Below are 25,571 nucleotides of genomic sequence, written 5' to 3' on the forward strand. Positions count from 1 at the left end.
ACGCCCAAGGGAAGGTGTTTACTTCCAAATATATTTGCTAGCAACTGAAAATCCATCTTAAAGAGATGTTGCTTGAAAAAAATAAAGTCCTGTATTCTGTAAGGCAATCAACTCTGGGTAAGAATCCCTCCCTATCTTGTTCAAAGCTGGATTTAGTTTTTAATGGAAAGGGAAATCAGTGTTTTCTCTTTTGGAGCATTTACAGCTTATTTTCAAGCTTTTCTCTGCACACAAGAGGATATGAATTCAGTAATTTATAAAGCTAAATTTTCCAGAGACTTTAATCACTGGGCCACGAATGTGGAAGGGAAACAATCAACCTCCTAAAACAAAAAAAGAGTCATAAGAATTCCTCCTTCCTGATAAAGGACTCTCACCAACGGACGGAGCTGAAATGTTTTTAAGGAAGATGTGTAACCAGTGGGAAAAAACCCTGCTGTAGCTATTGCCTGTAAGTCGCTCTCACGAGGACCCAGCTCAGCGGGCGGCAGCGGTGCCGGGGAAGCCTGCCTTCTGCACGCACTGCCCCGCCACTCCTCAGGCCCTCTGGTACCCCCGTCACTCGTGATGTCAGGTACTTCTCATTCCCAGTCATTTATTTTTCAGCAATTTAGCACATCATCGTCTCCACTCCCCACCTTACGCACGCGTGATGACGTCAGAAGCTGGTTTAGCTCCTACGCGTGGCAGCAAACCACAGCTTTCCTGTCCTGTGGATTGTTTTGAGCAACATAAACAGCAGATCGCAGCAGACAACACAGCAAGCACCAGAAGATAAGCAACTGCAGAAACCAGGAGAGGCAACCCATCTTGGTTACAGGAGCACTCAGTGTCTGTCCTGAGGAGTCCTCCAGTTCTTTGCCACTCCAGATGTGCTCCTATTTTGAGGCTTAGAAAGACCTTTTCAGCAAGAGGAAAACCACCCCCGCCACATAATGCCCAAAAAAAACTCAAAGAGAAGGATGTCATCTTTGTGAATACCTTCTCTTCCAGTAAGTTTAAATAAGGAAGGTAGAAAGTACTCGGACAAAACTGGGAAATGGCCCCTTTTTCCTTCCCTTCCTCCCCCTCCGCGAGCTCTTTTGCGGACCATTAAACAAGCTTTTCTCCTGCCAGCTCCGCAAGAAAACTGCACTTCTGGCAAACTCCATTGGAGGCTGCCAAAGCCCAGCCCAGCCCTGTGTGAAGGGTACAGGAGCGAGCGACATCTGGAACGTGGACAACCCTGCAGCAGACAAAGCACAAGTGTTTCAAATGCCTTTTTGACTGGCACAATTATCCTAATTTCCTCCCCAATAAGAGTTCCTATTGAAACCATCTGGAGCCAAGCCAGCTTGCCAGCTCTCCAGAGCCAGTTTAAGCAGCTCAGCGCTCTCACCAAAAATCGCTGCTGTTGGAGCTGCCAGGGTTATTAGGTAAGCAAAAACTTCAGCTAGATCTCTTATCACCTCTCCTGAAGTCTTCAATGTGATTGGCAACTAGTGACAGAATATTTAAGGAGAAACAAGGAACACAGGAACAAAGACAACCATCATGAGTATTTAAATTGTATTAAATAGTATATTGGTATTTAAAATGGCATAAATACTTGAATACTTGTTTTCCCTGTATTGGCAGTCCTTTCTTTCAAGTTATCAAAAGCCTCAGAAATGCAGTAGTTTTCCATCAAGAGAATTCTCACTGTCATCAACAGGTTAAAACGAGATGGTTACTTTCTTCAAAAATCAACAAGGGAAAAAGCTTATGGTGCAGCAGGGCTAGAGGATTGTACTGGAATAAAACCAACACAGTTCCAGCTGCCTCTACTGCATCTTTACTCTGTGCTTTTCAGTAAGCTACATAGAAAATTTGGAATTACCAGGATTAAAAGTCTTTTACCAACAAAGACAGATTGGTTCTTGACCCTTGGGCTCTTTCCCCACCACTGTATTAGTCCTGCAGGAATCCAGCAAGCCCCAGTTTTCTTTGACGGTACCTTTCGTTCTTTCCTTTTGCTCAGCTCTTCAAAGAGCTGGTAAATCCTTGCCAAAAGGAGCTGCAGTCTCGTCATCTAAGGCTTGCTAAGGGGCATTTCGTCCTCGCCTTTCTTGGCTCAGTCCTGCTAAGCGTTTCATTAAAACCCATCAACGCCAATAAGCAGCATCACAGCCACCTTTCGCCTGGTTCACGGCCTGCTCACATTTTCTGTCGCTGGAACGGGGCCAATGTCACTGTGGTCAAATAGTCCTGGACAAAGGAAGAAAGGGAAGGCAAAACACAGGAGAAATACCTTTCTATACAATAAGTGAGCTGCACAGAAACTCCAACTGTCTTTGAAAGTCACAGGCTGATTCTCTGTAACACATCAAGAACGCGCTCAATTATAAAAGATGCTCTCTGCCAGCATTTTCAGCTGAAAAAGTGGTGCGTGGGGTAGGCAGACAGCTAGGAAACACACTTTAAACTGTTACCAGCAGTTGGCTGAAGACACTATTTCTATGGCAACAGGAATTTTCTCCATTGACTCCAGCCCCGATCCCTTTCCCAGGGAAGGAGAGTGCAATATGCATTTTGAAAACTCAACTGAGCTTCTATCGGACCGCGCAGGCAAGGCTCCAACAGGCTTGGATTCGGCAACGTGAACGGTATCAGCCGTTTGTTAAAGCGATGGTGAAATAGGTAAGGCAGTCCAGGCTTGTCACTGAGCAGGACCTCTTTCGTACATCTACTTTTTGCTTATTCATAAAGGAATGTCATAATCCACAAGGACTCACGCGATGAGTAAAAAAAAAACCCAACAATCCTACACAATAGTTGGAATTAACATCTTGTCTTCTGAAAAGCGAGATCGCGAAAGGCTAAGTGCCTTCGCATACAGCAAACTTAAAACAAAGCAGACATAAAAGGAAAATGCAAATTAAAAATTAAAACTTTTATTCTGTTAAAGTGTCCAGTCTTACAAGTCTTTCAGAGAAAACAATAGCAGCCTTCAGTGCTTAAGGTGGAGGTGCTGTCGATCAGCTGCCCAAACAATCCCACATACAAAGTGAATGTCATGATTCTGAAATGTTACATCAAGTTGCAGGTCTCGGATGCCAAACCACAACCCTGCTCGTACATTTAGGGAATGGGAGTGAACAATGTTTAAGCCATGAGTAGTGTCTTAAATGGACAGATTTGTCAGCTGTAAAAGATGACTCAGGCTCATTAGCCCCCTTCTCATTAAGTCTCCTCTAGAAAAATTTCCCCCATTGTTCCATGAACTTCCTTTAAAGGAGACCGAGAGGGAAGAAGGGTAATTCCAGAAATCCTAAATTAAGCCTTTCTTTGTGTGAGTTCACACAAAGTTCACCTTTGTTATCGGGGTCCAGCAATTCAGGTACAGCTACGTTTGAAAAGGGATTTCTGAGATGAGATTTCTGGAGGATTTCATACTGCCAAAGCAGTTTACAATTAACGTACCGCTGCAGCTGGAGGGATGGAGGGAGGAAGGTCCGAGTCAAACAATACTCTTGGCCAGTTCCAGTTCTGCTTCATGCACTGCTAGAATGCAGGTAGAATAGAAAATTCACTCTGTTTTGGCACGTGCTTAGTAAAACTACAGGATCCACTGTATGGCCAAACAGTGGGGGAAAAAAAAGAATTTTAAAATGCAACGGGGAGCGGGGGCGGGGAGAATCAAAGTGAAGTTTAAGCAATAGTTTTACTTGTTAGCATTCACACAGCCTTACCTTAGGTAAAATTTCAGAGTAGATGACGCTACTGTTTACGGTACGACAATATTGTTTGTCAGTGAGAAGTCACGCCAAAAGTTAAGAAATCTCTCCGTGGTTGAAAGAAAAAAACCGGGGGAAGAGCTGGCTTCAGGCAGAGGCTATTACAAATACACTTGGAGGAGCAAGCGCCTCTGTGGAGAAGTTAATGTATCTCTAGAGAAGGCACAGCTATTAATGAGGAAAAAAAAGTTAGCCCTCCCCTGAAGGAGGACTTAAAGAAAAATCCAAAGAACTCAAACCATGCGAGTCCCTTTCCAAAGCAGAAAAAAAGGTAAGGAAAGGAAACTGTCACAGCTGGTGAATCGATAATATTTGAAACTTACTTCCTCTACACCTCATCCTCTGCAAAGGATGTGTTATTGTTCTCAAAATTACCAGAATCATGTTAGAGAGGAAAAAAACAACAACAAAAGAGAGGACCGCAGTGTGGTTCAGCAACAGAAAGCCACTTAATACTATTTATGGTAATGAACACCAAGAACTTACTTTAATTAAAATGAAGTGAGCTAAATGGAGTGTATAAATGGTAATAAAAAAATTAAAATGAGGTAGGATGTTATCAGGAAGTGACAATTAATACCAAAGAACACCACATCATGAAAGATACCTGTAACAGCTATGTAACCATTCAGACTGGCAGAGTAAATTAGTTCCAGGTGCTGAATTAACTAGGGACCAAATAATAAAATCAGAAAACAATCTTAAACAAAGAACAACTTCAGCTAACATTCCAGTGCATAGTTTCAGAGATACGTCAAGATTTAACACATTTAACAGGTTTGGTATTCCTTGCCTTTCAGCTGGTTCAAAATAATTAGTTGCAACTTATTACTTTTCGGGGTATTTCGCAGGAAAGGCAGAATTCCATTTTACTAACCTTCGGTCCTAACATGGGATGAGCACGCTTGTGATCTACAGGGGCTCCAAGAACTCAATCAGCTCGGAAGTGCTATTAAGGAAACGGTTGGTTTTAACTCAAGTTGTTGTACGGTTTAGCAGCTAATAAATAATCTGGTTTGCTACTACTAGAGTGCTTTGAGAAGCCTGTCAGGAGAACAAGACACTGACCAGACTGTTGATTGTCTGCTTAAGTTGAACTTTCTTTCTGAACGTACAGATCAATGTCAGAAATAAGACCCTTAAACTTCATTTTGATAGAAACTTAAAGGAAAAAAGTATACACTGATTGAATACATGTAAATGAAGAAGGATTGTTGACATAAGCTCATCCCTCAAACACTGAGCAATCCAGACAAGTATGGGAAGTGCATGACTCACTCTGCTGTGGGTTGAGTTTTGCAGGAGTCCTGAGCAGTAAACACGGTCAGGACCTCATGGTTTAGACCCTACCCTTGAAGTATTAAAGCTTCTTCCATCTCATCCCATGAGACTGATACTCTGGAATCAGCATCTATTTGACGGAAGACCAAGAAGCACATATCAGGAGTAAATAATACATATTGCTGTCTTCCAGAGTGGCGATGTATTTTTGTGCCACCTGTGTTTCTGGTACAAGCAGTTATCAGACTGCTCATCCCAATTTTGCCACACAGGAAGCTCTCTCAAGCCCTAGCAGCCATGATTGAAAAAAACTGAGCTTGGAATATCATAAGAGCAGCAAAAAGCTAGTGTTTTCATGCATGATCAATACTGGGCTGTCTTAAAATTGCTTTGTAAGCCTCAGGCATAGGGCAGTCTCTACTCAGCAAGAAGCAGGAGTATGGCTCTTATTTGACCAGAAGTTAGAGACAGGCTCTGACTTCCAGCGGAATAGCCTGTTGTCCACTTGTCCTATGGACTCAGCACTGAGACACGAGGCAGTTCACAAGCTTGCAAGCTTCTAGAAGCACTGCAGCATACTTTCAGGAGCTGCTTATAGAAACTTCTAACGTAGCTGTGTAAAGTTTAATTTGTATAACTAAGACCACAACTAGAATCAAGGGTCAAAGCACTCGTCTACAATGATCTAGACATACAGAAGAAATCTCTCTGCTCCTGTAAGCTAGGTGAAAACCCTGTGAGGTCCTTTGCCCTTTCAGCCCTGCCTAGTCTAAAATACATGTGTTGTAAACCAGTTACCCAGTGGCCTTGAATACAAAACAGAGTTCAAGCCTCTATTCAGTAGCCATTACTCTCCAGCACTATCTTTTGGCATAGAGTAAGGAAGTTTCCTTCACAATACAGCCACCACACCCACCACGAGGAACGGACTGGAAAACAGTATTACCGTAGCTAAGCCTGAAGCCATTCCTGCTTTACTTCAGAAGCATTAAGCCCACCTAGCAATTTCTGCTCTCTCTGTTGATCCAAAACGCTTGTGCAACTAGAACGAGTACAATCCAAGAAGCATCAGCATCAATACTTTCCCATCCTTTCAGCAGTGGCCCCAACTCTAACACAATTTCACGACACTAACCCTGTTAGAAACAAACAGAGCTTTTACAGTACCTTGCCTTCCAGATAAAGAGATTTAATTATATTATTCCCTGGACTGTTTAAACTTTTCATAATGAATGGACTAAGGGAGGCAGAATTTACATCTTTCTTAAAAGCAGTTTTATAAACAGATCTCCTGGATTTTAATGTAGCTTTATTTAAGCATCTGAACATCTCAATAAATCCAGAGCCCAGTTAACATTGTTCATGATTTCAGCACGTTTAGTGTATATAGTTCATATCTTACATCTGATGAAGACAGCCACAGTGTGCCTTATGGCCCCAGCATCCAAGGGGCCACCATGATTTGCTAAGCCACTCGCTGGCCCCTTGCCAGGAACCGCTTTGGAGATGGCTGCAGCTTCCCCCTTTCGTACACACGGGAGGCCTCCAAAATTCTCATGCCTCAGCTTGCAACACTCCACCTCGGAGCCAGCCTGTTGGTCTGATGCAGAGTATTACAATGAGGACCTGCAGGTCCTTGAGCCTCCTTGTCCGTCTGATGGAAAAGAGCAGACTTCAGATGTATTGTAGGCACACCTTAACCACTCCACCTTAAGGACATGATTATCAGTAGCTATTACAAAGTTATCTACCTCTGCCAGTACAGAAGGTTGGGTTTTTCTTTTGTCAAACAATACCAAACAGGTCAGACTTGTTTCAATAAAGACTGCTCTGTCCCAGGGATCTAGAGGAGCTCAGTCCACAGAGGATTCTCTTACTGCTCCTTAACGCTGAGGGAATGAAAAGGGGAAGAAATAGGAGGACAGGTTTCTTTTCCAGCACCAAGTTCAATCAGCATTTGCCTCTTATTTAGGTCAAGAAGTGTAACAGGAACTGACAGCTGGTAAAGTGAGGAGGACAACAGAAAAGAACAATCAAGCAGCTCTGTAGACTGCATTCATGAAAGACACTGGCAAAGCACCTAACAACTTAAGGTGGGGGGGGGGGGGCAGAGGTGCAGAGGAAACCTGAGCGTTCCTCTTTACTAACACCACCAAGCCCAGGAGACACCCCGACTCACTGGCCAGTTGTACGTTCATATTTGATATGTGACAAAATACCAGGAATTTAAAAGTAGCTTTAAAAACTTTAAAAGCCAGATCCTGAAGCAACTCAATGCTTCTGGGAGAGTAGATTAGACAGTCCGACTGCTTTTTATCCAGATCTTTCTCCCACTTGCACTATAACCATCCATTTCAGAACAAGCTAAAGCTCTGGAATTATGTCAGTTAGTGCCTCCAGCACATCAGCTGAAGAAGGATGCTATGTGATCTACTCATCAGCACAAGTGACTTGAAACTGTTAAAATAGTGCAATCTTAAATGGGTAGATAGAGTTTGGGGGGGGTTCGTTTCCTTCTCTGGGGCAGAGGAGAAGGTATGCAGTGCAAAGGGGAAAGAATCGGTAAAAAAAAATCCTGCATTCAAGCTGATGTCTGAGATAAATTTAACCCCCAAATCCTAATGCCAGCGTCTAGATAAAATCAGCTGTCTGTATCCTATCCCACCCCACTGTGGGGCCTCCCTGACTGAATCTGAGTCAGAGGGGAACAGTACCAGGTGTCAGAGAAAGAGATGGAGGTTCAAGAGGTTTCCTAGTCTCTTGATCTTTGCTTGCAGGACACTCTCAGTCCCTGACACATATAAGCCCCATTTGGAGCAACGCAGCAATCCCCACATTTCATTTTCTCCACCATTCAAAGGTCATTTCTTCTCACCAGCACCATCCACCTCACCCCACTTCCTGGGTGCAAACAGCAGCAGAACAGCAACATCTCTTACTCCCACTGGCCTTGCTCAGAGGCCGACTAATCTGTCTTGATCCTCATCCTGATCCCAAGCTTCCCCCATCCTGCATCTGAGGCAAGAAGCTGCCTCATTCAGAGTCGTGTTTGTTCAGGGACTCCTTGGCTAGTCTGGTAGTGATCGGAGGGGAGAAAGGGGAGGATCTGGGGAAAAGGGGACTGGAATGGCCTTTTGTTTCCTTCTAGTTGGTCAGAGGCTTTTCCCTTTTTTCAGGGGCTCAAGCTTGCTCTTTGTCTGCCCTCCACAGCCGCTCTTTGACTTCCAAGGGCAATGTGTTGAACAGGTCCTCCTCTACCACAAGCCCACTGCGTTTCAGCAGAGGACATTCTCCCAGCTCCACAGGCAGGCACTCCAAGCGGTTCCCTCGTAGCTCTATCTGCGACAGATTTGTCAGCTCTCCAACCCGGGATGGAAGTGACTGCAGCACATTGTTTCCCAGGTGCAAGGTTCTCAGCTTCCTGCACTGGAACAGCTCTGGTGGGAGACTCTCAATCTGAAAAAAAGAAATCAATCATAGGCAAAGTCACCAGCAAACAGGACGCATGCTCATAAGAGACCAACAAGCCTACACAATGCTTCAAGATTTACAGAGCACTTGTTTTCAATCATCCACTTCTCCCTTGAGTGAGCTCCTGCTTTCCACCATAAGGACCATTCCCAAAGTAAAAGTCACTACACCACGATTGTATGGATTCTTCTTTCAGACACTCTATTGCATTAGCTACAAGAGATCACCAATAATGGCGGCTACAGCAGAAGACATCACCAAGGACAGGATTAGAGGACCAGAAAGCTGCTCACAGCTGGCCTATACTGTCACACGCTCCCATCAGTATCAGCTTCTTTCCATCCCAAACCCTTTACACCATCACTGGATCACAGCCCCTTTGCTTTAAGCAGCCAATGTACAATTGGTATTATACTGAACACCAGAAAGACGGGATTTAGTCAGTACTCCTAGCTTTGCTGTAATAAGAGCAGAGGCTACATGGGTACAATCTCCAGGCCCGAAGAACTAGGGCTATTCTTTCATCGTTTCTGTATGGCTTTGAAATGTTGCAAGGACTTTCTAGGCTCCAAAGCACAGGGTTTTTTTGACAGTGCCAAAATGCAACCAAAAAAATGAAACCACCAGCTGCTAGCTTTCCCACCACCACCTTCATGTATCCATGAGTCACTAATTTAATAAGGCTTATTTCTATTAAAGCCTTTTAACAGTCCAGTCCTCCCAAAGAATTTCTAGGAAAACAGTATGGCTAAGGTTTAACAAACACTGGGCTATGAACTAAATGTAGCAATTCAGTATTCTCCCCTTAATTCCAAGTCTCATCTTGGAGGCTATCATTTGCCTTTAAACGCAACATGTCCTTTTTAAAACTTAAATTACGCATGACATCATTCATGGCCAAATTAGACTGTAATCAGTTCTGAATGAGATGGAGTCCAAGGAAAAGCCAAGACGAGACCAGACCAATTAAAGACAGTTCAATTCAGTCATTGTTACTGCTACTGTTGAGTGTTTTGCAAACAGCAACGTGCAATCAAATGATCACAGACTCTTGAAAATAATAGTGTTATTTAAGGGACAAGTATTGGTTTAGAAAGGAAACCATGTGCTGTAATACAGCCAACTCCAGAAGCCTCTATTTGCTAAGACTGCTGAGCTAGGAGAGGCCATTTCAGATAATTCCCGGCCTCGGGAAATGCCAGCCTACCAGTCCTTGTGTTTCTTGCTGTCACTGTTTACTGCAAGTGACCAGGCTGTCAGAGCCCCAGGGCAACCGTGGCCTTGCCCAGGCACCTGCAGAGGATACAAACAGCTTAGCTGTTTCACTGGGTCCTCACCACCTTTTGCTTCTGAACACACTGGAGCAAAGGCTGCTCCAGCTTTCCTGTTGCATTAGCGTTTTGGGGGTTTTTTGGGGTTTTTTTTATTTTTTTTCAGAGAGAAATGGGTGGTGCCACACTGTGCTGCAGAAAATGGAGCTGCCTCTAACTCCTTTTCATTCGAGAAGCTCCACCCCAAGACTGCAGAGAACACATTGCAGATTAACCCTCAGGAAGCTGTGCTAGGAAGGTTGCCAGAGGACAAATGGTACAGAATTATCCAAGTTCTGAACAGTACCTTAAGAATCTTTAAAACTCCCTCATCTTTGCTTAATGCCATCCTCAGAAACTGCCCATATCAGCCCCACTTGCCCCAAGAAAATATTTTGGCTTTTAACTTAATAGGAGATGATGTGTGCATACCATGATGTTCACCAGACCTTAAGCCACCCATGCGGAGATGCACAGCCATCCAGTCTGTTAGCACTGGGAAAACTGAGCAAGCAGCTATTAAACTGGGATAGCTGAACGGCTGCTGCTTGTCTGCCGTTGCTCTTCAGTGGCACAACAGACTTGAACATGCTGACTGGAGTTTTAGGAACCTTGTGTAATACCGATCTGCATTAGCAACTAAATACTTGAGTGTTTCTCCTGTGAAAAGCCAAACCATACTAGAGCTGCTCTGTCTGCCTCTCACAGGCAATACGACAGCGCTCAGTTATGAACACAGCTTGCCAATAGCAGTGAGGATTTGACATATGGCAGTGACTTAACCTAGCTGGGATTACACAAGAAAACCCACAGCCATCATACTGAGGCACAGCCAGGTGCCATCATAGTTCCTCCTCTCTGAAAGTCAAGGAATTGCCACAGTTCACACTTTCACAGCTGACCGACTGCCAACCGATAAACCTGGTTTAGTTCACTCTGCCCTGAGTAAGGACACTGCAGAAGGTTGCTTTGCTCTCTCCAAAGTCCCCTTTGTGGAACGAGACGATGCATTTTAAAAGTGAGAGCTTAAGAACCATTTTTCCTAAGTCTGTCCCTATCCAGCTTCTCACAAAAAGCACATGCTTACAAGACCAAACTATGGAGTATTCCCTGGAAATGCAAAATACTCCAAGCAAAGCTGTAAGCCACACACATACACGCCCTAGATGGCTGCTGCCACAGCGTATGTACGTGGCTGAAGTACATAGGCTTAAGTGCCTGGTTCTAGATTAAGACTATAGTTTCTCAGATCCCCATGTTAAGCCCAAAATTAATGTCAAGCTAGAGACTACAAGCTTCCAACTGCAGAGAAACAAGTGACAGGCAGGATTTCTAAACAGCCTCCAATTGCCACTTAGTAGCAGCTTCACTGTTAAGAGAGGAAAGGCTACAGAACAAGGGCTGTTCCAAGAAAGGCTTGCCCCTGGAGTTATTTGCCTTAAACCCCTCAGAGAGAAACAAAAACTTGAGAATTTAAATACAATGGCAGTACCAGGAGTATTTCACAAACCATTATAGCATGTTTAATCACACAGATAAGAGCACAGAAACACTCAGCTCCTTCCTTGCTCACTTACCCTGTTGGCTGTCACAGCTAGGTTCTGCAGGTTTTGAAGAAGTCCAACGTCTGGCGGTATGGAAGTCAGGTTGTTGTGGCTGAGATCCAAGTACCGAAGTTTTCGGCAATAGAAGAGCTGGGTAGGGATCTTTTCTATCTTGTTACGATTCAGGTAAAGGCGTTCTAAATTGGTTAGGTTGCCTATTTGCATGGGGATGTAGGCAATGTGGTTGTACCACAATTTAAGGCAAGTGAGACGATGTAAGTGCTGGAAGCTGATGATTTCCTCAATGGTCTTTAGGTTATTGTCCTTCAGGTCTATCTCCTGCAGATTGTGGAGGCTAAAGATAGAGTGAGGAATGCGTTCCAAGTCACAACGGATCAGCTCAAGCTCTGTCAAGTTGACCATTTTCTTAAGGCTGTTGAGAACGATGAGCTTGGTGCCCTCATTGTTGATGGAAAGCTTCTGAAGATGCACACCAACATCTGTCACCACCTGTGGCAGCTTGGTGAGGTTACTCTTCAACCTTAACACCTTCAGCCTCTTCAGCTCTCTCAATCCATCTATCACAATGTACCGGTTGTTTTCAGCACTCAAATTCCCTGTCAGATGAAGCTCCTCTAGTGTCTTCAGGCTATAAATCCAAAGGGGAATCTCCTTGATGTCTGTGAACTTGATGTGGAGAGATTTCAAATTCTCCCTTAAGAAGGCAAGGGCTGGAGCCTCAATTTTGGCAGCTGTGTGGTAGAGCCACAGTTCCTTAAGGCTGGTGAGCTGAGCAATGCTGGGGGGAATAGTGACATCGGGGATAAGCTCCAATTTCAAGACCTCCAGCTCGATGAGGTCAAAGACCGTGTCAGGAATGCCACTCAACATGAAAAGATGCAGTTCCAGCTTATCCTGGGAGTTCTTGGTGATCCTCTGGCGCAGCTTCTCCAAAGTCCACTCGTTGTTGAGGTTCAGCTGCCGCAGTTTGTTCTCACTCACCTCCGAGAGAAAGACAGCAAAGCGCTTGGAGTACAGTGGGTCATACTGATCAATCAGGTGGAGCATAAAAGCAAAGTCATTTTTCACATCAGGAATGTCGCTGTAACTGCTCTCCTCCCGGATGGACTCAAAGGAGTATTTCTTGAGTGATCGCCTCAGCATCCACCAGAGTGTGTACATGCAGATCAGGCCATAGAATATCACCAAACTGATGTAGAAAGACGCCAAGATTTTGAAGAGAGTGGCCAACGGATGAGCACAGCGGTACATCCTGTAGCCAGTCAGGCTCTCAATGTCCACTTTACAGTCAACATCAAACGTTATGTTGTTGACATAGTAAACAGTATAGCAGATGATCAGAATGAACTTGATCACTTTGATGATGGTCTGTCTCATGTACAGGCGATAAACTATATCTCCCTCTTCCACATGCGTGCGGAACTTTTTCACTTTTTCAAAGAGTGCTTTGGCCTGTTCACCTTCCTTTTTGTCCAAGACACCGGTCTCAGACCGGTCCACAATCCCTTGCTCAATCCGAGACTTTGTTCTCTGCAGCATGGGAACAGTGGCTTCCACATCCTCACTGACTGTGGAGGATTTCTTGTCCATGGAGCCATTCATTTTCCCAAATGCTGGCTTGGTATCGCTCTCTTCCACCACTGTTTCAGACAATGCCCTTGTTGTCCATGGAGAGTCAAAACACTTAAGCAAAATAGACACAAAATGCTCCAGCTTGGAGCTGGTCCTTGGGAACTTGAACCAGAAGTTGCTACAAGCCAGGAAGATGAGAGTATGTAGCAGCACCAGATAAGGAAAATATTTGGCAAACCAGTGAAGACGGTTCTCATAACACACCGCATCCACATAGTTATACTGGTGCCGGTCCAAATCATACCGGATCCCCGTAGGTCCTGTATCAGTAGAGGGAACAAGACTAGAATTATAGTAGGTACGCTCTGGGGTTGCGGCAGTCCAACCTCTGACTGAGTCATTGCAGGAGTCTTTGGTAACCCATTTACAGGGCAAACAAATCATTTTGTCTTGGGTGACCTGAAGCGTCCCTCCAAACACTGCAATCATCAGCATCACTATGGAAATGTAGTCCGTGAAGACGTCCCACCATGGCTTCAGGATGCGGTATGCTGGCTGAGTGTCAGCAAAGTAGCGCAATTCAGTGACTGGAATCATGATTCACCTGAAAGGAAACCAGAAGCAGGCATTACCAGCTTAAACTGTTTTGTTCTGCTTTTCAAGAGGGCATCAGGAAATTCATGTTTTAAGCGCTGGCACAGCAAGACTGGAATTAGCTGAGGCCCAATTTCAAGTCACTTGGAGACAAATCAATGAGGCTTCCTGTGAATAATTTGCTACAGCTGAGGCTGTGAAGTCAGTTTGTTGCCATCTTCCCTGACAGATGAATTGTCACAAACCATTAGAACTGCTACTTATCATTAGCAGTCTGCGGGGCAAGACATTCACACTTAAAGAAAGCTTGCAGGACAGACAAACTACCTTGGCCAGACCAGCATTTGGCAGTTTACTGGTTTATCTAGGGATTTTATTTCAGGGATGAAGGAGTTTGCAAGCACTGTTAGAAGTGACAAAATCCACGCACAGAGCAGTTGTCATGAGTTTGTTACTGTTTTTACAGAGCTAGAAAACAATAATTCTGCATTTGTGTGGTTCTCACACCGGCAAGGAGGAGGATTTACATACAATACAGTTATATTTCCTAGAACCATGTCATTGATGCAACTCAACATCACATTGATAAAGCAATGGAAAAGAGAACAAAGGTGCCTGATACCATGACTTTTCCTTCCATGTAAGTAGTTTTGGCTTCCCCGCTTTGCATTAATTCTCCAAGGAAAGATTAGTTACTTGCCCTCTGATAGACTCAGTATTGAAATCCTGTAACAGCTGCTTTTTGCCTTATTTACTTCAGAAGCAGAGGAAGGGGGAGACGTATTTAGAATAATTCACTTCCCCAACCAACCACTCCCACCTAGAGTTCATCTCAGCTGGGATTTAAGTGTCACAAAGGAAATCAAAAGGTTCTGGGAAGCAGAGGCCTTATGGCAGAGCTTGTTCTGTCCTTCAGACTTCCAGATGAAACTTCAAGCACATTTTTCAAGAAGCCATAGAAAGCCCGGAAGCCTGACTGATCCATAGCCATGAGCTCACAAAATTCCCCTATCTGACAGGCAACACAAGCAAAGAACATGAAGTCATTGTAGCTTGTTCTAATGGCTGTGAAAAAGCAGTAATATCACATCATACTTGCTAGCAAAGTTTAGGAGTAGGACAAATGCCAATCTTTCAGTCATTTTGAAACTCCCATGAATTCAATTGTAAAGGAGGAAGGGCAAAAATTCAATCATGTTTCCCCAACCCATAAGATTTCATTTGTACAGACGGTCCCAACAAGTGCTGGGGGGCTGCGGGGTCGATAGCAGGTCTCTACATACCACTGGCTGGGAGAAAGCTCCCTTTGACAAGTGGGCTGCCCACACCGCCTGCTTTGATAGAATTCAAGTTTGCATTTAAAATCAACTTCCAGCACAGAACTGCAAAGGAAGCCCTTCCTAATATGAACTCAAAAAGCACCACATTCCCTAGAGACACTAAAGACAGAACTCTACTCCCTGGTTTGCTGCTTACAACAATAAATGGTAAAATGCCAGCTTTGACTTAGTGCTACTTGGGAAAGCTGCAAGCAACTAGAGGTGGTAGACTGAAAGATGACAGCCATCCCTGAAGAAGTGTTTGCCCTTCTGCCCATCCAGTTCCAATACTACGTTAGTCCATCACAAAAGGCAGACTGAGGTAACTCTACATGCAATTTTTCTGTTTGTTTTTGGAGTGGGGAATTTTGAGAGACAAAATGGCAATACTTGTCTTAAAAGATCAGTAAAACAAGGCAGACCAGCCAATCTATTAATTTATTAACCAGTAAACTCATGCAATCCTGGCACAGGATGCAGAAACAAGGGATGAACATAGCCATATACAGCACTGTCAGAAGAAACTACTGTCCTGTTAGGCTGCAGGGCACCAGCGAAGTGGCTGGCAGGCCTCTGCAGAATGGACTGCAATGAGCAGATTAAGGCAAGAGGATTATACATTCACAGGGACGGGGAAGGACAGGCAAAACTGAACATCTTCTGAACAGCACCTGAGCAGCTAGAATAAGAGGAGTGACAAGGTATTCAGGGCCCCCCCCCCCAGTCCTGTTGCTAGCTTGCTGCAAAGCCCTAGGCAAGGCATTTCAGCCATGCCTCAGCTTCCTTCTCTGAATACATCCACCTCAGGGAGAAGAGAGTCCATTGGCAAGATACATTTGAGAAGAGCTGTCTGTGCATACTACAGAAATACTAATTCCAGGATAAAACAGGGTACAGAAGTTTTCTTTACGCCCCCTGCACTTCAGAACACCTCAAATGAAGCCAGCAGTTAAACAGCTCCTTGAATCCCAGTTCCTGGTGATGTACGTCTCCTCAGTTTGTCTACACAGACAAGAAAATTCAAAGTCAAAATCCATCTCATGCCTGTATTTTCTGCAGGAGACTCTATAGCTCTGACAGAAGCCTTTAATCACTACTGACAGAAGCCTTATACTATCCCAGCCCCCTTACCCACCAGGATATATACTGATTTTTTTTTGTTTGTTTGTTTTTGGGTTTTGTTTGTTTGTTTGTTTGGGGTTTTGTTAGGACCCCTACTATACCAGGCTAGGAAAGCAAGACAGTTCATAGAAAAACCAGGAAGTTCAGCTACTGAAAGGTTTGAGAGCCAGGGCAAGACCACTGACATACTGCCGGGCCACAAGGAGAAACAAGTAAGACAAGAACACACATGCCCTCCCCATCACCCTCTGCATCCCTCCCACCATAATCAGACCGAGGGAGCAGAGTCCTGCACTTCTACAGTCCAAAAAAGAGAAAGCCTGGAAAGCTTTGCAAAAGGGGAACATCAAAAGCTACTGCAGTCATCTGCTGGAAGAGTTAACTTTGACATGGCTTAGCTTCTGAAATCCAGCTACGCTTGCAGGTGAGCACAGCTTCAGTTCTACCAGACTCGTAACCCAGGGGGGGCTTTGAGAGCCAGAAGTCTCCCTACACACCACCCTAAGGCTCCACGAGAGTCTAATGGCAGTCTCCCAGCAAGTACACATCCATCTTAAACACTCTTGGCAGATGTGATGGAAAGCTTTTGTAGTGACTCCTTCTAAACTACACCTAAGAGGTAACACAAGTGCTGCCATACCATTCATTGCTCTCCATAAATGCTGTGTAAGATCCTGTTCCTCTTTTCTTTTCAGGAACATGCAGTGAAAGCACTGATATTGTTCATAAAAGAACTGCTCCCTGTTTAAACAACTCCTTACCCCTCCTACCCCACACCAAGGAAAAAAACCCACACCACTTCTCCCCAAAGATCCTTCCTCCTCCCTCCAGTGCTTTATCACTCTTGGTAGGGAAACTTTTGCAGGAATTGTCAGGCCCTTCACAGTTACCCTTAGTAGGCTTATGAAATAGGGAAGATCTCTTCAGGAATTGGGGTCTCATGGCTAAGGCATTCGCAGACTTGAGTTGTAGTGCTGGGTTGCCACTTTTGCCCAATCCAGGAAATGCCTGATTTTTCCTCACAAGAAATTAACCTCGTGCTCACTTTGATTTGTATCTCAAGAGAGGAAGGAAACCAACAAGAAATCAGCACAGCAGGCTCCCTAATTCTACTTACCAGCTACATGGGGTAGGAAATCTCCCTTTACATTGTGCACCTACAAGACAACTGAAAAAAGTCATCTGAGTGTCCCAAGAAGGTCTATTACGGCTCAATGTCAGCAATTAAACCCTGGTAGGGTGGAGCAGGAAATCTCCTGCCTTCCAGTAACAATGACAGGGTCACTGGAGGAAGAAAAGGACATTCATAGCAAGTCCCCACTCCTCCTGGCAGCAGTGGAGACCCTGTTCAAGTCCCAGAAGAACAATAAAACTAGGGGCCACCTTTGCAGAAGCTGGAATTTGCCATGTCTTATCTAATCTTACTCCCAGCATCTGCAGTAAAAGGGAAAATTGCCCGCCAAACACTCGAGAAAGCGGGTGGGAAAGTTGCATCCCTCCTCACCCAGATTTCCCATGCACGTAATCTACTTGTAGCTCTGAAAGACGGTTCTGCATCAAGATGCAAATGTCACCTTTATTTTGTGGACTCCATTTTGTAATCATTTTAGAACGCAATTCTTGTTGCAACAGTCTCCCTTCTGGATCAGAGCAAGCAGTTTTGCTGCTGGGGTTGATGACAACAGCAGATTAACTCTGAGAAGTCAGATTTCTAAGGGGCCATCTCTGTCACCTGACGCTCCCCTGCGTGGCAGGATTCTTCCTATAGGGACTGTGATTCCAACCGCTATATAGAAACCAAGCAGGCAGCTGGAACACAGACTCTCCCAACAAGTACACGGGCAGCAGAACAGAAAGATTTACATGGAGGATATTATTCTGGCATAAGACTAGGAACAATCCTTGCATGAAGACAGCTGGCCAAAAATGAAGTTACCTCCCTTGTGACCAAGACCAGACCAAGCTCCACAGGAGCAGCAGGCAGACCGCAGAAATTTCAAGCTTCTGCTCTTTTCAGAAGTTGAACTCCAGCATGCGTTGTCAGCAGGGAAGTGCTTACTGTGAAGAAGCTTCATTTGGTAGGTCAGTTCTGTCATGTAGCCTCACTGAAGGCTGAGCACAAAACACATGAACTGAGTGAAGGAGTTCATAGGCAGGAACGGTCATAACGAAAGGAAGTCCTGTGTCAGAGCGGTCTTGGTGAAGAAGGATCCAAGCTCCTTCAAGTCGCAGAACTTTCCAGTCGGAGCTCAGAAACAGGTGATTTGCTTACAGTATAGTTAACTCTGCCGCATGGAAGGCATCAATACTGAGATTGTGAAAGAGTGCTTTATTCAAAGTTAAAGGCAAATTGATTTCACTAAACTTGCATAAGCTGATAGATCGGAACATCTCTGCCTAAACCCCTGTCAACTTATCAGAAGCATAAGGAAGTTTTCCAAGGGTATAATTAAATAGGCAGGATTTAGGTATTACACACTTGGGGGGGGGACGGGACCTTACAAGTGTCTGTCTCAGAGGTGTTTCAGCTTTTGCATTCCACAGTGCTTTCCTAGCTACCACACAGTCCCTGAGCAGTCCCTCACCCCTGTCCCCCAAGAAATGACACTACCTTTGAGGGTTTCAGCTACACCAAAGCAGCACAATACTTTGAGCACAATTCATATCCAATATAGAACAACCCCAGGACAATTTATAGCAGCAACATCTGAGATCGTACTGCAAAACATCTCTATGCTGAAGCCTCATTATCATACAGCAGGATCAATCCAGCCTAAATAAATACACTCCTGAAATCTTTGCACGTTTAGATACTACCTACCTCTTCAGCGCCTGCAGATTCACCTGGATCCCAGTTTGCATCCCACAATGGACTCCTTTTGCCAGATGATCATCCCTGCCTCAGCCTGCTGGGCACCTACCTGCTGTGTGCAGCACAGCCTCACCATTAATGCTGAACAGGCTGATACAACAGAAGAAACAGCAGTTTCAGACTTACATAACCAGCCTGCCAAACCTACCCAGACTTCAGCCATCCATAAGCATCACAAGTACTAATCCTATGTTTTACTAGGCACACCTGGAGGAGAAAGATAATCACTCATGTTAGAAGAACATGGACATCCTCAGCACACCACGCCTAAACAGTAAAACCAGTCAGAAACAAGATTAAACGTATCTGGCTGACAGAGACATCATAAAGCAACATGTACCTTACCAGATAAAGGCTGACAGAGCTGAGAGCATGAATGCTTTCCACAAACCCCAGGACCTCTGTGATATTTAACAAGTTCAAGGTATTAACAGAGCAACTGCTGCAGGAGCAAACATCCTCCAATTTGGACAATTCCTCTATCCAAAACCATCCAACCTAATCAAGTGAAGATTGACTTATTGTGACAGACACCTGGCTGAGCAGCGCTTGAAATTCCTGCCTGCAACTGCTGGCCAGCATATCCAGCTAGGGACAAAGTGAACAGAAACAACATCACTGTTCTGTTTCACTGGCTAGTTTGTCAGCTTGACTCATCATTTGCTGAATACTTTAGCCAGCCTCCTCTTTCCTCCTCCTTTCTGTTGCCTATTCTGATACTAATGGAGCTACTGGCAAAATAGGACTACACATGAGATCTCATGACATGCACAAAAATTTAAGTTTCCACCCCTTATTTCCAGGACCTCCCTGAAATCAGGGAAGTCCTCCTCACCTTTAGTGGCACGCAGCTCCCAAGTGAGGCATTCTCATAAAACAGTTTTAGATAAGTAGACATGGATGCATTGTATGTTGGATCTTGCAACTCTTTAGTTTCTGCTATACATATTCTTAATTCTCAGTGGATTTCCTTGTAAGATTGTGGACAGCAAAGCAGAAGTCGAGCACGGCTGACAGAATTTCTTACCTCTCAGAAGCCCAGAGAAAGAGGGAGTTGTTCATGTGCCGACAGCATCAGAGGTAGATAAGGGAAAGAAAAATCTTGATGCTGTTAAGACTATAGCCCTGATCATTGACAAGCTACAACATGTTACAATGAGTTTTCAACAGAGCAAAGCTTCCCTCCCCAGCAGGCTGCCACCTGAAATCCCAAAGAAGGGCATGACACAGAGCTCTTTGTTCAAAAACCAGGAAATGCAAGAGCTTTGCTGGTCAGAGATGGGACTGGGAATTTATGTGTCTCCTCCCCCGTGTTTATTAGGTCCAGAATTAAAAGAAAAAAAAGGAGGCTGGAACAGAGCTGCTTTCAGGCACCCCTCAGAAAACCTTCCAAGCACAAGGACAGACACGTGATCAACTGGAAAAGTCCAAGACATGAGATGGAACAACTCAAGTGATTTTGTCCTTTGCTGTTCAGAAATAAACAGCAGAGAAGCCAGATGCCAAAGCCCTGACCAATCAACTGTTATCCCTACACCAGGCCCTTTCTGCATTGAAAAAAATTAATCCCTCCTGTGGGACAAAATGTCTTCTGAGATAGAGAAGTGAACATGTGAAGTTTAAAGGGTCCTTTATCAGTTAGGCTAGCGGATAGAGTAGTGGAACAGCAGCTGCCAGAACTTACACTCTTCAGTTAGTGGAACAGCCAGTGAACTCAACACTGAGAGCAAAGTAAGTTGGTTTTCACACAACCATCCAGCAGCTGTATGCAACACTCAGCCCCACCCAAGCCACAAGATACAGCAGGATGAAGTGAACCAACTGGGTCACACCACCTTTACTGAAGCTCGTGAAAAAGAATAATCCACCTACACTATGGATAGCGCTTTATCATCTTTAGGGCTATCCCTTAGTTGACTTTTTCTGTCAGATACAAGACTGACATTCTTTTCTTAACAGTCCAGTGCAACAGCTCCTGTTTACCATCACACAAGCAAGCCTGTCCGAACAAGTACAAGGAAGAACATCCGCACTATCAGAACAATCCATGCCAGAGACCTGGCTTGGCTTGCCACATTTTCTGACTTCTGACAGCATTTCACCCCAGCTGCACAGAATTGAACACAGTCTGAAGTTATCAGCATCACTGACACTTGGAGCAGGGACTGTATGTCAGTGTCATACAGCTATGTAAATGTAAGTGCTATCGGATGACTTGCAACAGTGATGCAAACAAGAGAAAAACGTCTGTGTCAGCTTATAAATTATGAATGTACATGGTCACAGGCTTCCTATCCAAAATTAATTTTCTCTTTGCCATAAAAAAAAGATGCTTCAAGGACAGGGCACTGGAGCTTGTCTCAGAAAACTACAACTGCCTTATTCCAACAGGACACTATGAAACACTCCCTTGTACTGACTAATGCAAGTGATTGAATTAATTCTGTTAGTATCTACTTAAGACAAACTGACAGCAACAGCATTAACTTGTAACAACCAGAACAGCTTCAAGCACCTCATCAGCTGCAGGAGAAGGCTATTCAGCATTTAATTCCAGCATTGAGAAGAGTCATACAAGAAAAGGGAACCGACTGTTTTCAGCTAAAGACAGAAACGGTGGACAGAGCAGAGCTTTGGCATATCTAACAACAGATTAAGAAATCAAGACTCTAGATTCAAAGTGAGTAAAAACTTTTAAGCAAGGATAATCTTAATTGATTGTTGATAGACTGTGACAACATGCACAAGTCCATGGGTGTTGCCACAGCTGTTTTCAAGCTCAAAGAAATGAGCCAGTTAAGATGAAAGAAGATGCAGATGAGAGCAAAGCAAGATAAATAAGACATCAGCTATCAGCACAATAATATTTAGCCTCAGTCTGAAGAAAGAGGAATAAGTACGTATTCACCTATTCACCATACCCTATAAGCCTTGCCTTCAGGACCATGAGCTCCAAAACAGCGACTATGACTTCCAGCTCAGAACATTTTCTGACTGCATTAGTGGATTAATAAGGGACAGGCCATCCAACCTTTGATCACCAAGATCTGACAAAACCAAGACTCTAAAGGAGAGCCTGTTAACTCGCCCAGTACGCAGCTTTACTGTGCACAAAGGTAGGCTGTAGCTAGAGAAGCAGCTTGCAAATTTGTCACAAAAGAGGAGCTTTAGTGAATTGCCAACGTAATTTTATAGCAAATGTTAACAATGCTTAGTACACAAGGAGAACACACTATTATTTCAGCAGGGACATCATGACTGAATAGCTTTTAGTTTCAAATGTAATTTCACAGCAGCAGGAGGGGCATGTATAATCCAGCTATATGGACTGGACTTCAAGTTGCAATACAAGATACATGCACCTCATCAACAGTTGAAGGAAAAAACTGCTTGGAAACATTCAAGATATGCTCTTCAAAGCATGTAGACTGTTAAACGCCTATTCACTATTAATGTGTATATCCTAAACTGAGGCTATTTTTGAAAACACTTGAAAAAATGCACAAAGGAGGCTCACCACACTGCAGCTGAATACATTAATTTTTAATCATTACCAAAACAATATCTGTGCATCCCCCCCTCATATTAAGGAGCCCCACACAAAACTCCTAAACCCCTCCGTGCTCTACCAGCACTCACCTGATATTGCGCCTCTGTCTTCCTAGACACCAGTTAGGCTCAATCTAACACCAGAAGCGAGTTTCACTTCCTCTGTAACAACTCTACTGAACAAAATCCTCCTTTAGAATGTGGAAGAATTACATGAAGGCCTCTAAATAAGCCTGCTCCAATCACACAGCAATAACAATAACTTACACATTTGACCTCCACTGCTTATTTAAAAAAAAATAAAATAGTATCAGAACCCCAAACCACAGACCATCTTTCTGAATGCCTGCAGCATTTACTCGAATGTAATCAACCCTAGGCATTGAGTAAGTCATTACTGGAAGGCTTCAGGCACTCCACATTTCAAACATGGAAACATTAGCTTTTAACACATGGCTTCTGGCACACTTTAAGGAAATATTTATGCACATTGTCTTTGACCTACATGAATAGAGTTAAGGTTTCCGAATACCATGAGAGGATCAGGACAAAAAACAAATCAGTGAACTGCCAGAACACTAATCAGAACATCAGACAAGTCTTAGGGAGACTCGTATTCTGGAAGCAGCATACTGCGCATGTCGCTGCTCAGAACACGGCCAACCTGGACAGCGTTTCTCATCTTAAAGATAAGCACAGAATTTTGCAATACCTTTCATCACTATCCTAGCAAAGAACCAAGGAAGCAGGGAGTTTCTTGCAACTAGTTTCTGTCATTGCCCAACTGACACCCACGTGGGTGACCAGCCAGTGCGCTCCCGAGTTCACTGTGGAAAAATTGCCTAGGAGATGGCTATACAGCAACACAAACATCACCCTGCAGGAAAAGGAAAAGCACCTACTAAAGCGAACAGTTCTCGCTACTTCTCAGCTGCATTCCTTTTAGACAGCAGTCACCAAACCACTTACTGGACAGCCTTCAAATATTTACTGTTTAGTGCAATGAGAAGTTAGTGTTTATGCGGCCCAGAGTCAGATGTATGGGTGAATAAACATAACAGTTATATTTTAATTTGGACAATGCTCAGTTCCTTCACTCTTTTTTCATCTTCAAGCTGACTAAGGGCTCACAGAATTTAATTAGCATACCACCACTCTCCCCACATCACCCTCTGATCAACCACCTTTCTTCCTTGCTCCTTATCAGTCATCTCATCACTGCCCTGTGCTTTGCAACTATGTTTAAGTGGTATCCTGGTCATTTTTTTGGCTTTATTTTACCACTCAAGAGCTGGCCTGTAGCCCTTACCCTGCAGCTGGGTTCTGCTATCTGCACTTCAGTTCTCTGTGCTGGAAGTGGATGATGTTCCTGCGTGCTGTTTCCTGAGCAGGTGCTGAAGCGTTGCATTCCCCACACGCCATGGGAACAGCTTCCCTGAAATGAAACAGAGATTATCAGCAGAGAAGGGGGGGGATCAAGTTCACAGAGGGACCATGTTATGTAAAAGCTTACTAAAGGATATCTAAGAAGCAAGGAAGAACTCAGAGGGTCACTGGGAACAAGGAAGAGACACCCCAATACCTAGAAAGATGGTAAGAGCTCTAAGAGCTAAGTAAAACTATTAGGAGGAAGGAATCTCCAACATCTGTTATTCCAACAGAAGTTACCAAAAAGCAAGTGTTGCAGACCCAGCCAAAGGGGCTGCTGAATATTAATGCTAAGCCTAAACTGGCAGAGACAGATTAACCTTCTAGAAGAAAGAACAAAATTTTTAGCTGGGAAAAAGAATTAGATGGCTTTACTACTTTCTAGTCTGAAAATTTTGAAGTTGTTGAAAATGTTACAATCAGGAATATCTGAAAATGTTGATCCTTTCCCTTCTGGATTCAAGCATCTGTCCTCTCAACACATGTCTACCAACATGAACCTTTTCAAAGGGGCAGCAGTTTAGCACCATCAACAAGAACTACAACAGCTTTTTTTTCCCCCTGCTTCCTGCATGTCAGCATAGGGCATGGGAAAACAGACAAGGGAGCAGACCTAGGCTTTGAGATCTCTCAAGCGTCCAGCCTCCTAGCTATGTAGAAGACAACTGCAGAACTTCAGAAAGCATTTTGTCAACAACAGGGAAAAATGAAAAGGAAGAGGTATCACTAGGAAAAAAAAACAAAACACCCATACTGGTGAAGGTGTTCAATAACACATTCCTCCTGATCTTAAAGTTCCCATTAGGGCTGACAGGTTTTGAAGCGACCCCCTTGTAATCAAAGCTATTGTATTTTAGCTGTGACAGACTGCTGGAAAGGAAAGGTTTAAAGGAGAGGGCTCTCTGACCTTCTCCCCCCGCCTGCTCTCAGGCGAGGGCCTCAGCACCAGCCCCACGCCAGGACACCTCGGGACCGGCTCCGCGCTCCCGCACACGCCGGCTGCGCACCAGTCCCATCTGCCCAGCGCCTGCCACACCACCTCAGCTTTCCAGAAACAGAAAAGACATCTTCTATAAGATATAAATAAAAAATAAACCAGCCAGCTTCCGTCCCCAGCACCGCCGCCAGGTAACGAACCCGGAGTTCTCCCCCTTGCCCGAGATGCACGGTCCCCGGAGGGGACGGCCCTGCCTCGCCCCACAGACGTGGGGGGGACCCGGCTGCCCCCGGCTCCCCGCCAGCCGCGGGCTGCCCCGCCGCCTGGCAGGGCAGGGACGGCGGGGACACGGCGGGGACACGGAGGAGACGAATTACTGCCGAATTAGTCAGCAAATCCTCCCCGCCCGCCCGGGCGGTGCGAGGGGAGCAGCCCGGCGCTCAGGCCCCACCTGGCCGCTGCCCTCCCCTCAGGGCTGCGCCCCCTCAGCCGCCCCCCGCCCTGCCTACCGCGGGGTCCGCTCCCGTTCCCCTCGCGGCCACCCCACCCGGGGGACGCGTCCCCGCAGCCGGGCCGCAGCACCCCGCCGCCGGCACCCACCTGGCCGCTCGGCCCCCGCCCTCCCTCACGCCGGCTCCGGCTCCTTTTGTTCGCCCCCAGCCGCACCGCGGCGGGCCCACCCCGGAACTGACCTCACTCGCCCAGCATGGCGGCCATCAGCCCGTCCCGCCGCCGCTAGCGAGGAGCGAGGGAGGGCGCCGCCATCTTGGGAGCGGGCATGACGAGAAGGGCACGC

The 25,571-nt window shown here is 45.0% G+C and overlaps 1 protein-coding gene across 8 annotated transcripts; it reads right to left on the reverse strand.

The window, feature by feature from the left end:
* Window positions 1-42: 42 nt before the first annotated feature.
* LRRC8A (leucine rich repeat containing 8 VRAC subunit A) lies at window positions 43-25,571 on the reverse strand. 8 transcript variants are annotated; one of them, XM_082327453.1, is made up of 6 exons: window positions 25,376-25,571; window positions 24,746-24,882; window positions 23,720-23,845; window positions 17,926-18,101; window positions 11,395-13,558; window positions 43-8,492 (listed from the first exon to the last, which is right to left on the reverse strand). In XM_082327453.1, the coding sequence occupies exons 5-6, from the start codon at window positions 13,549-13,551 to the stop codon at window positions 8,217-8,219; spliced, it is 2,433 nt and encodes an 810-aa protein (XP_082183579.1). In that variant the 5' UTR covers window positions 13,552-13,558; window positions 17,926-18,101; window positions 23,720-23,845; window positions 24,746-24,882; window positions 25,376-25,571; the 3' UTR covers window positions 43-8,216. The 8 variants fall into 8 exon arrangements, 7 of the variants coding, with proteins under 7 accessions (XP_082183579.1, XP_082183580.1, XP_082183581.1 ...); XR_014229831.1 differs by lacking the exon at window positions 17,926-18,101 and having other exon boundaries at window positions 44-3,519; window positions 3,711-8,492; XM_082327452.1 differs by lacking the exon at window positions 17,926-18,101 and having other exon boundaries at window positions 44-8,492; window positions 25,468-25,571.

Source organism: Platalea leucorodia (assembly GCF_965183815.1).
Source record: "Platalea leucorodia genome assembly, chromosome: 15".
NCBI lineage: Eukaryota > Metazoa > Chordata > Aves > Pelecaniformes > Threskiornithidae > Platalea > Platalea leucorodia.

Coding starts and splice junctions, on each gene's coding strand:
- LRRC8A (XM_082327453.1), bottom strand. CDS start 13,551: ATGATTCCAGTCACTGAATTGCGCTACTTTGCTGACACTCAGCCAGCA. Junction 8,493..11,394: donor TAGCTGTGACAGCCAACAGG/GTAAGTGAGCAA, acceptor TCTTTTTTTCAG/ATTGAGAGTCTCCCACCAGA.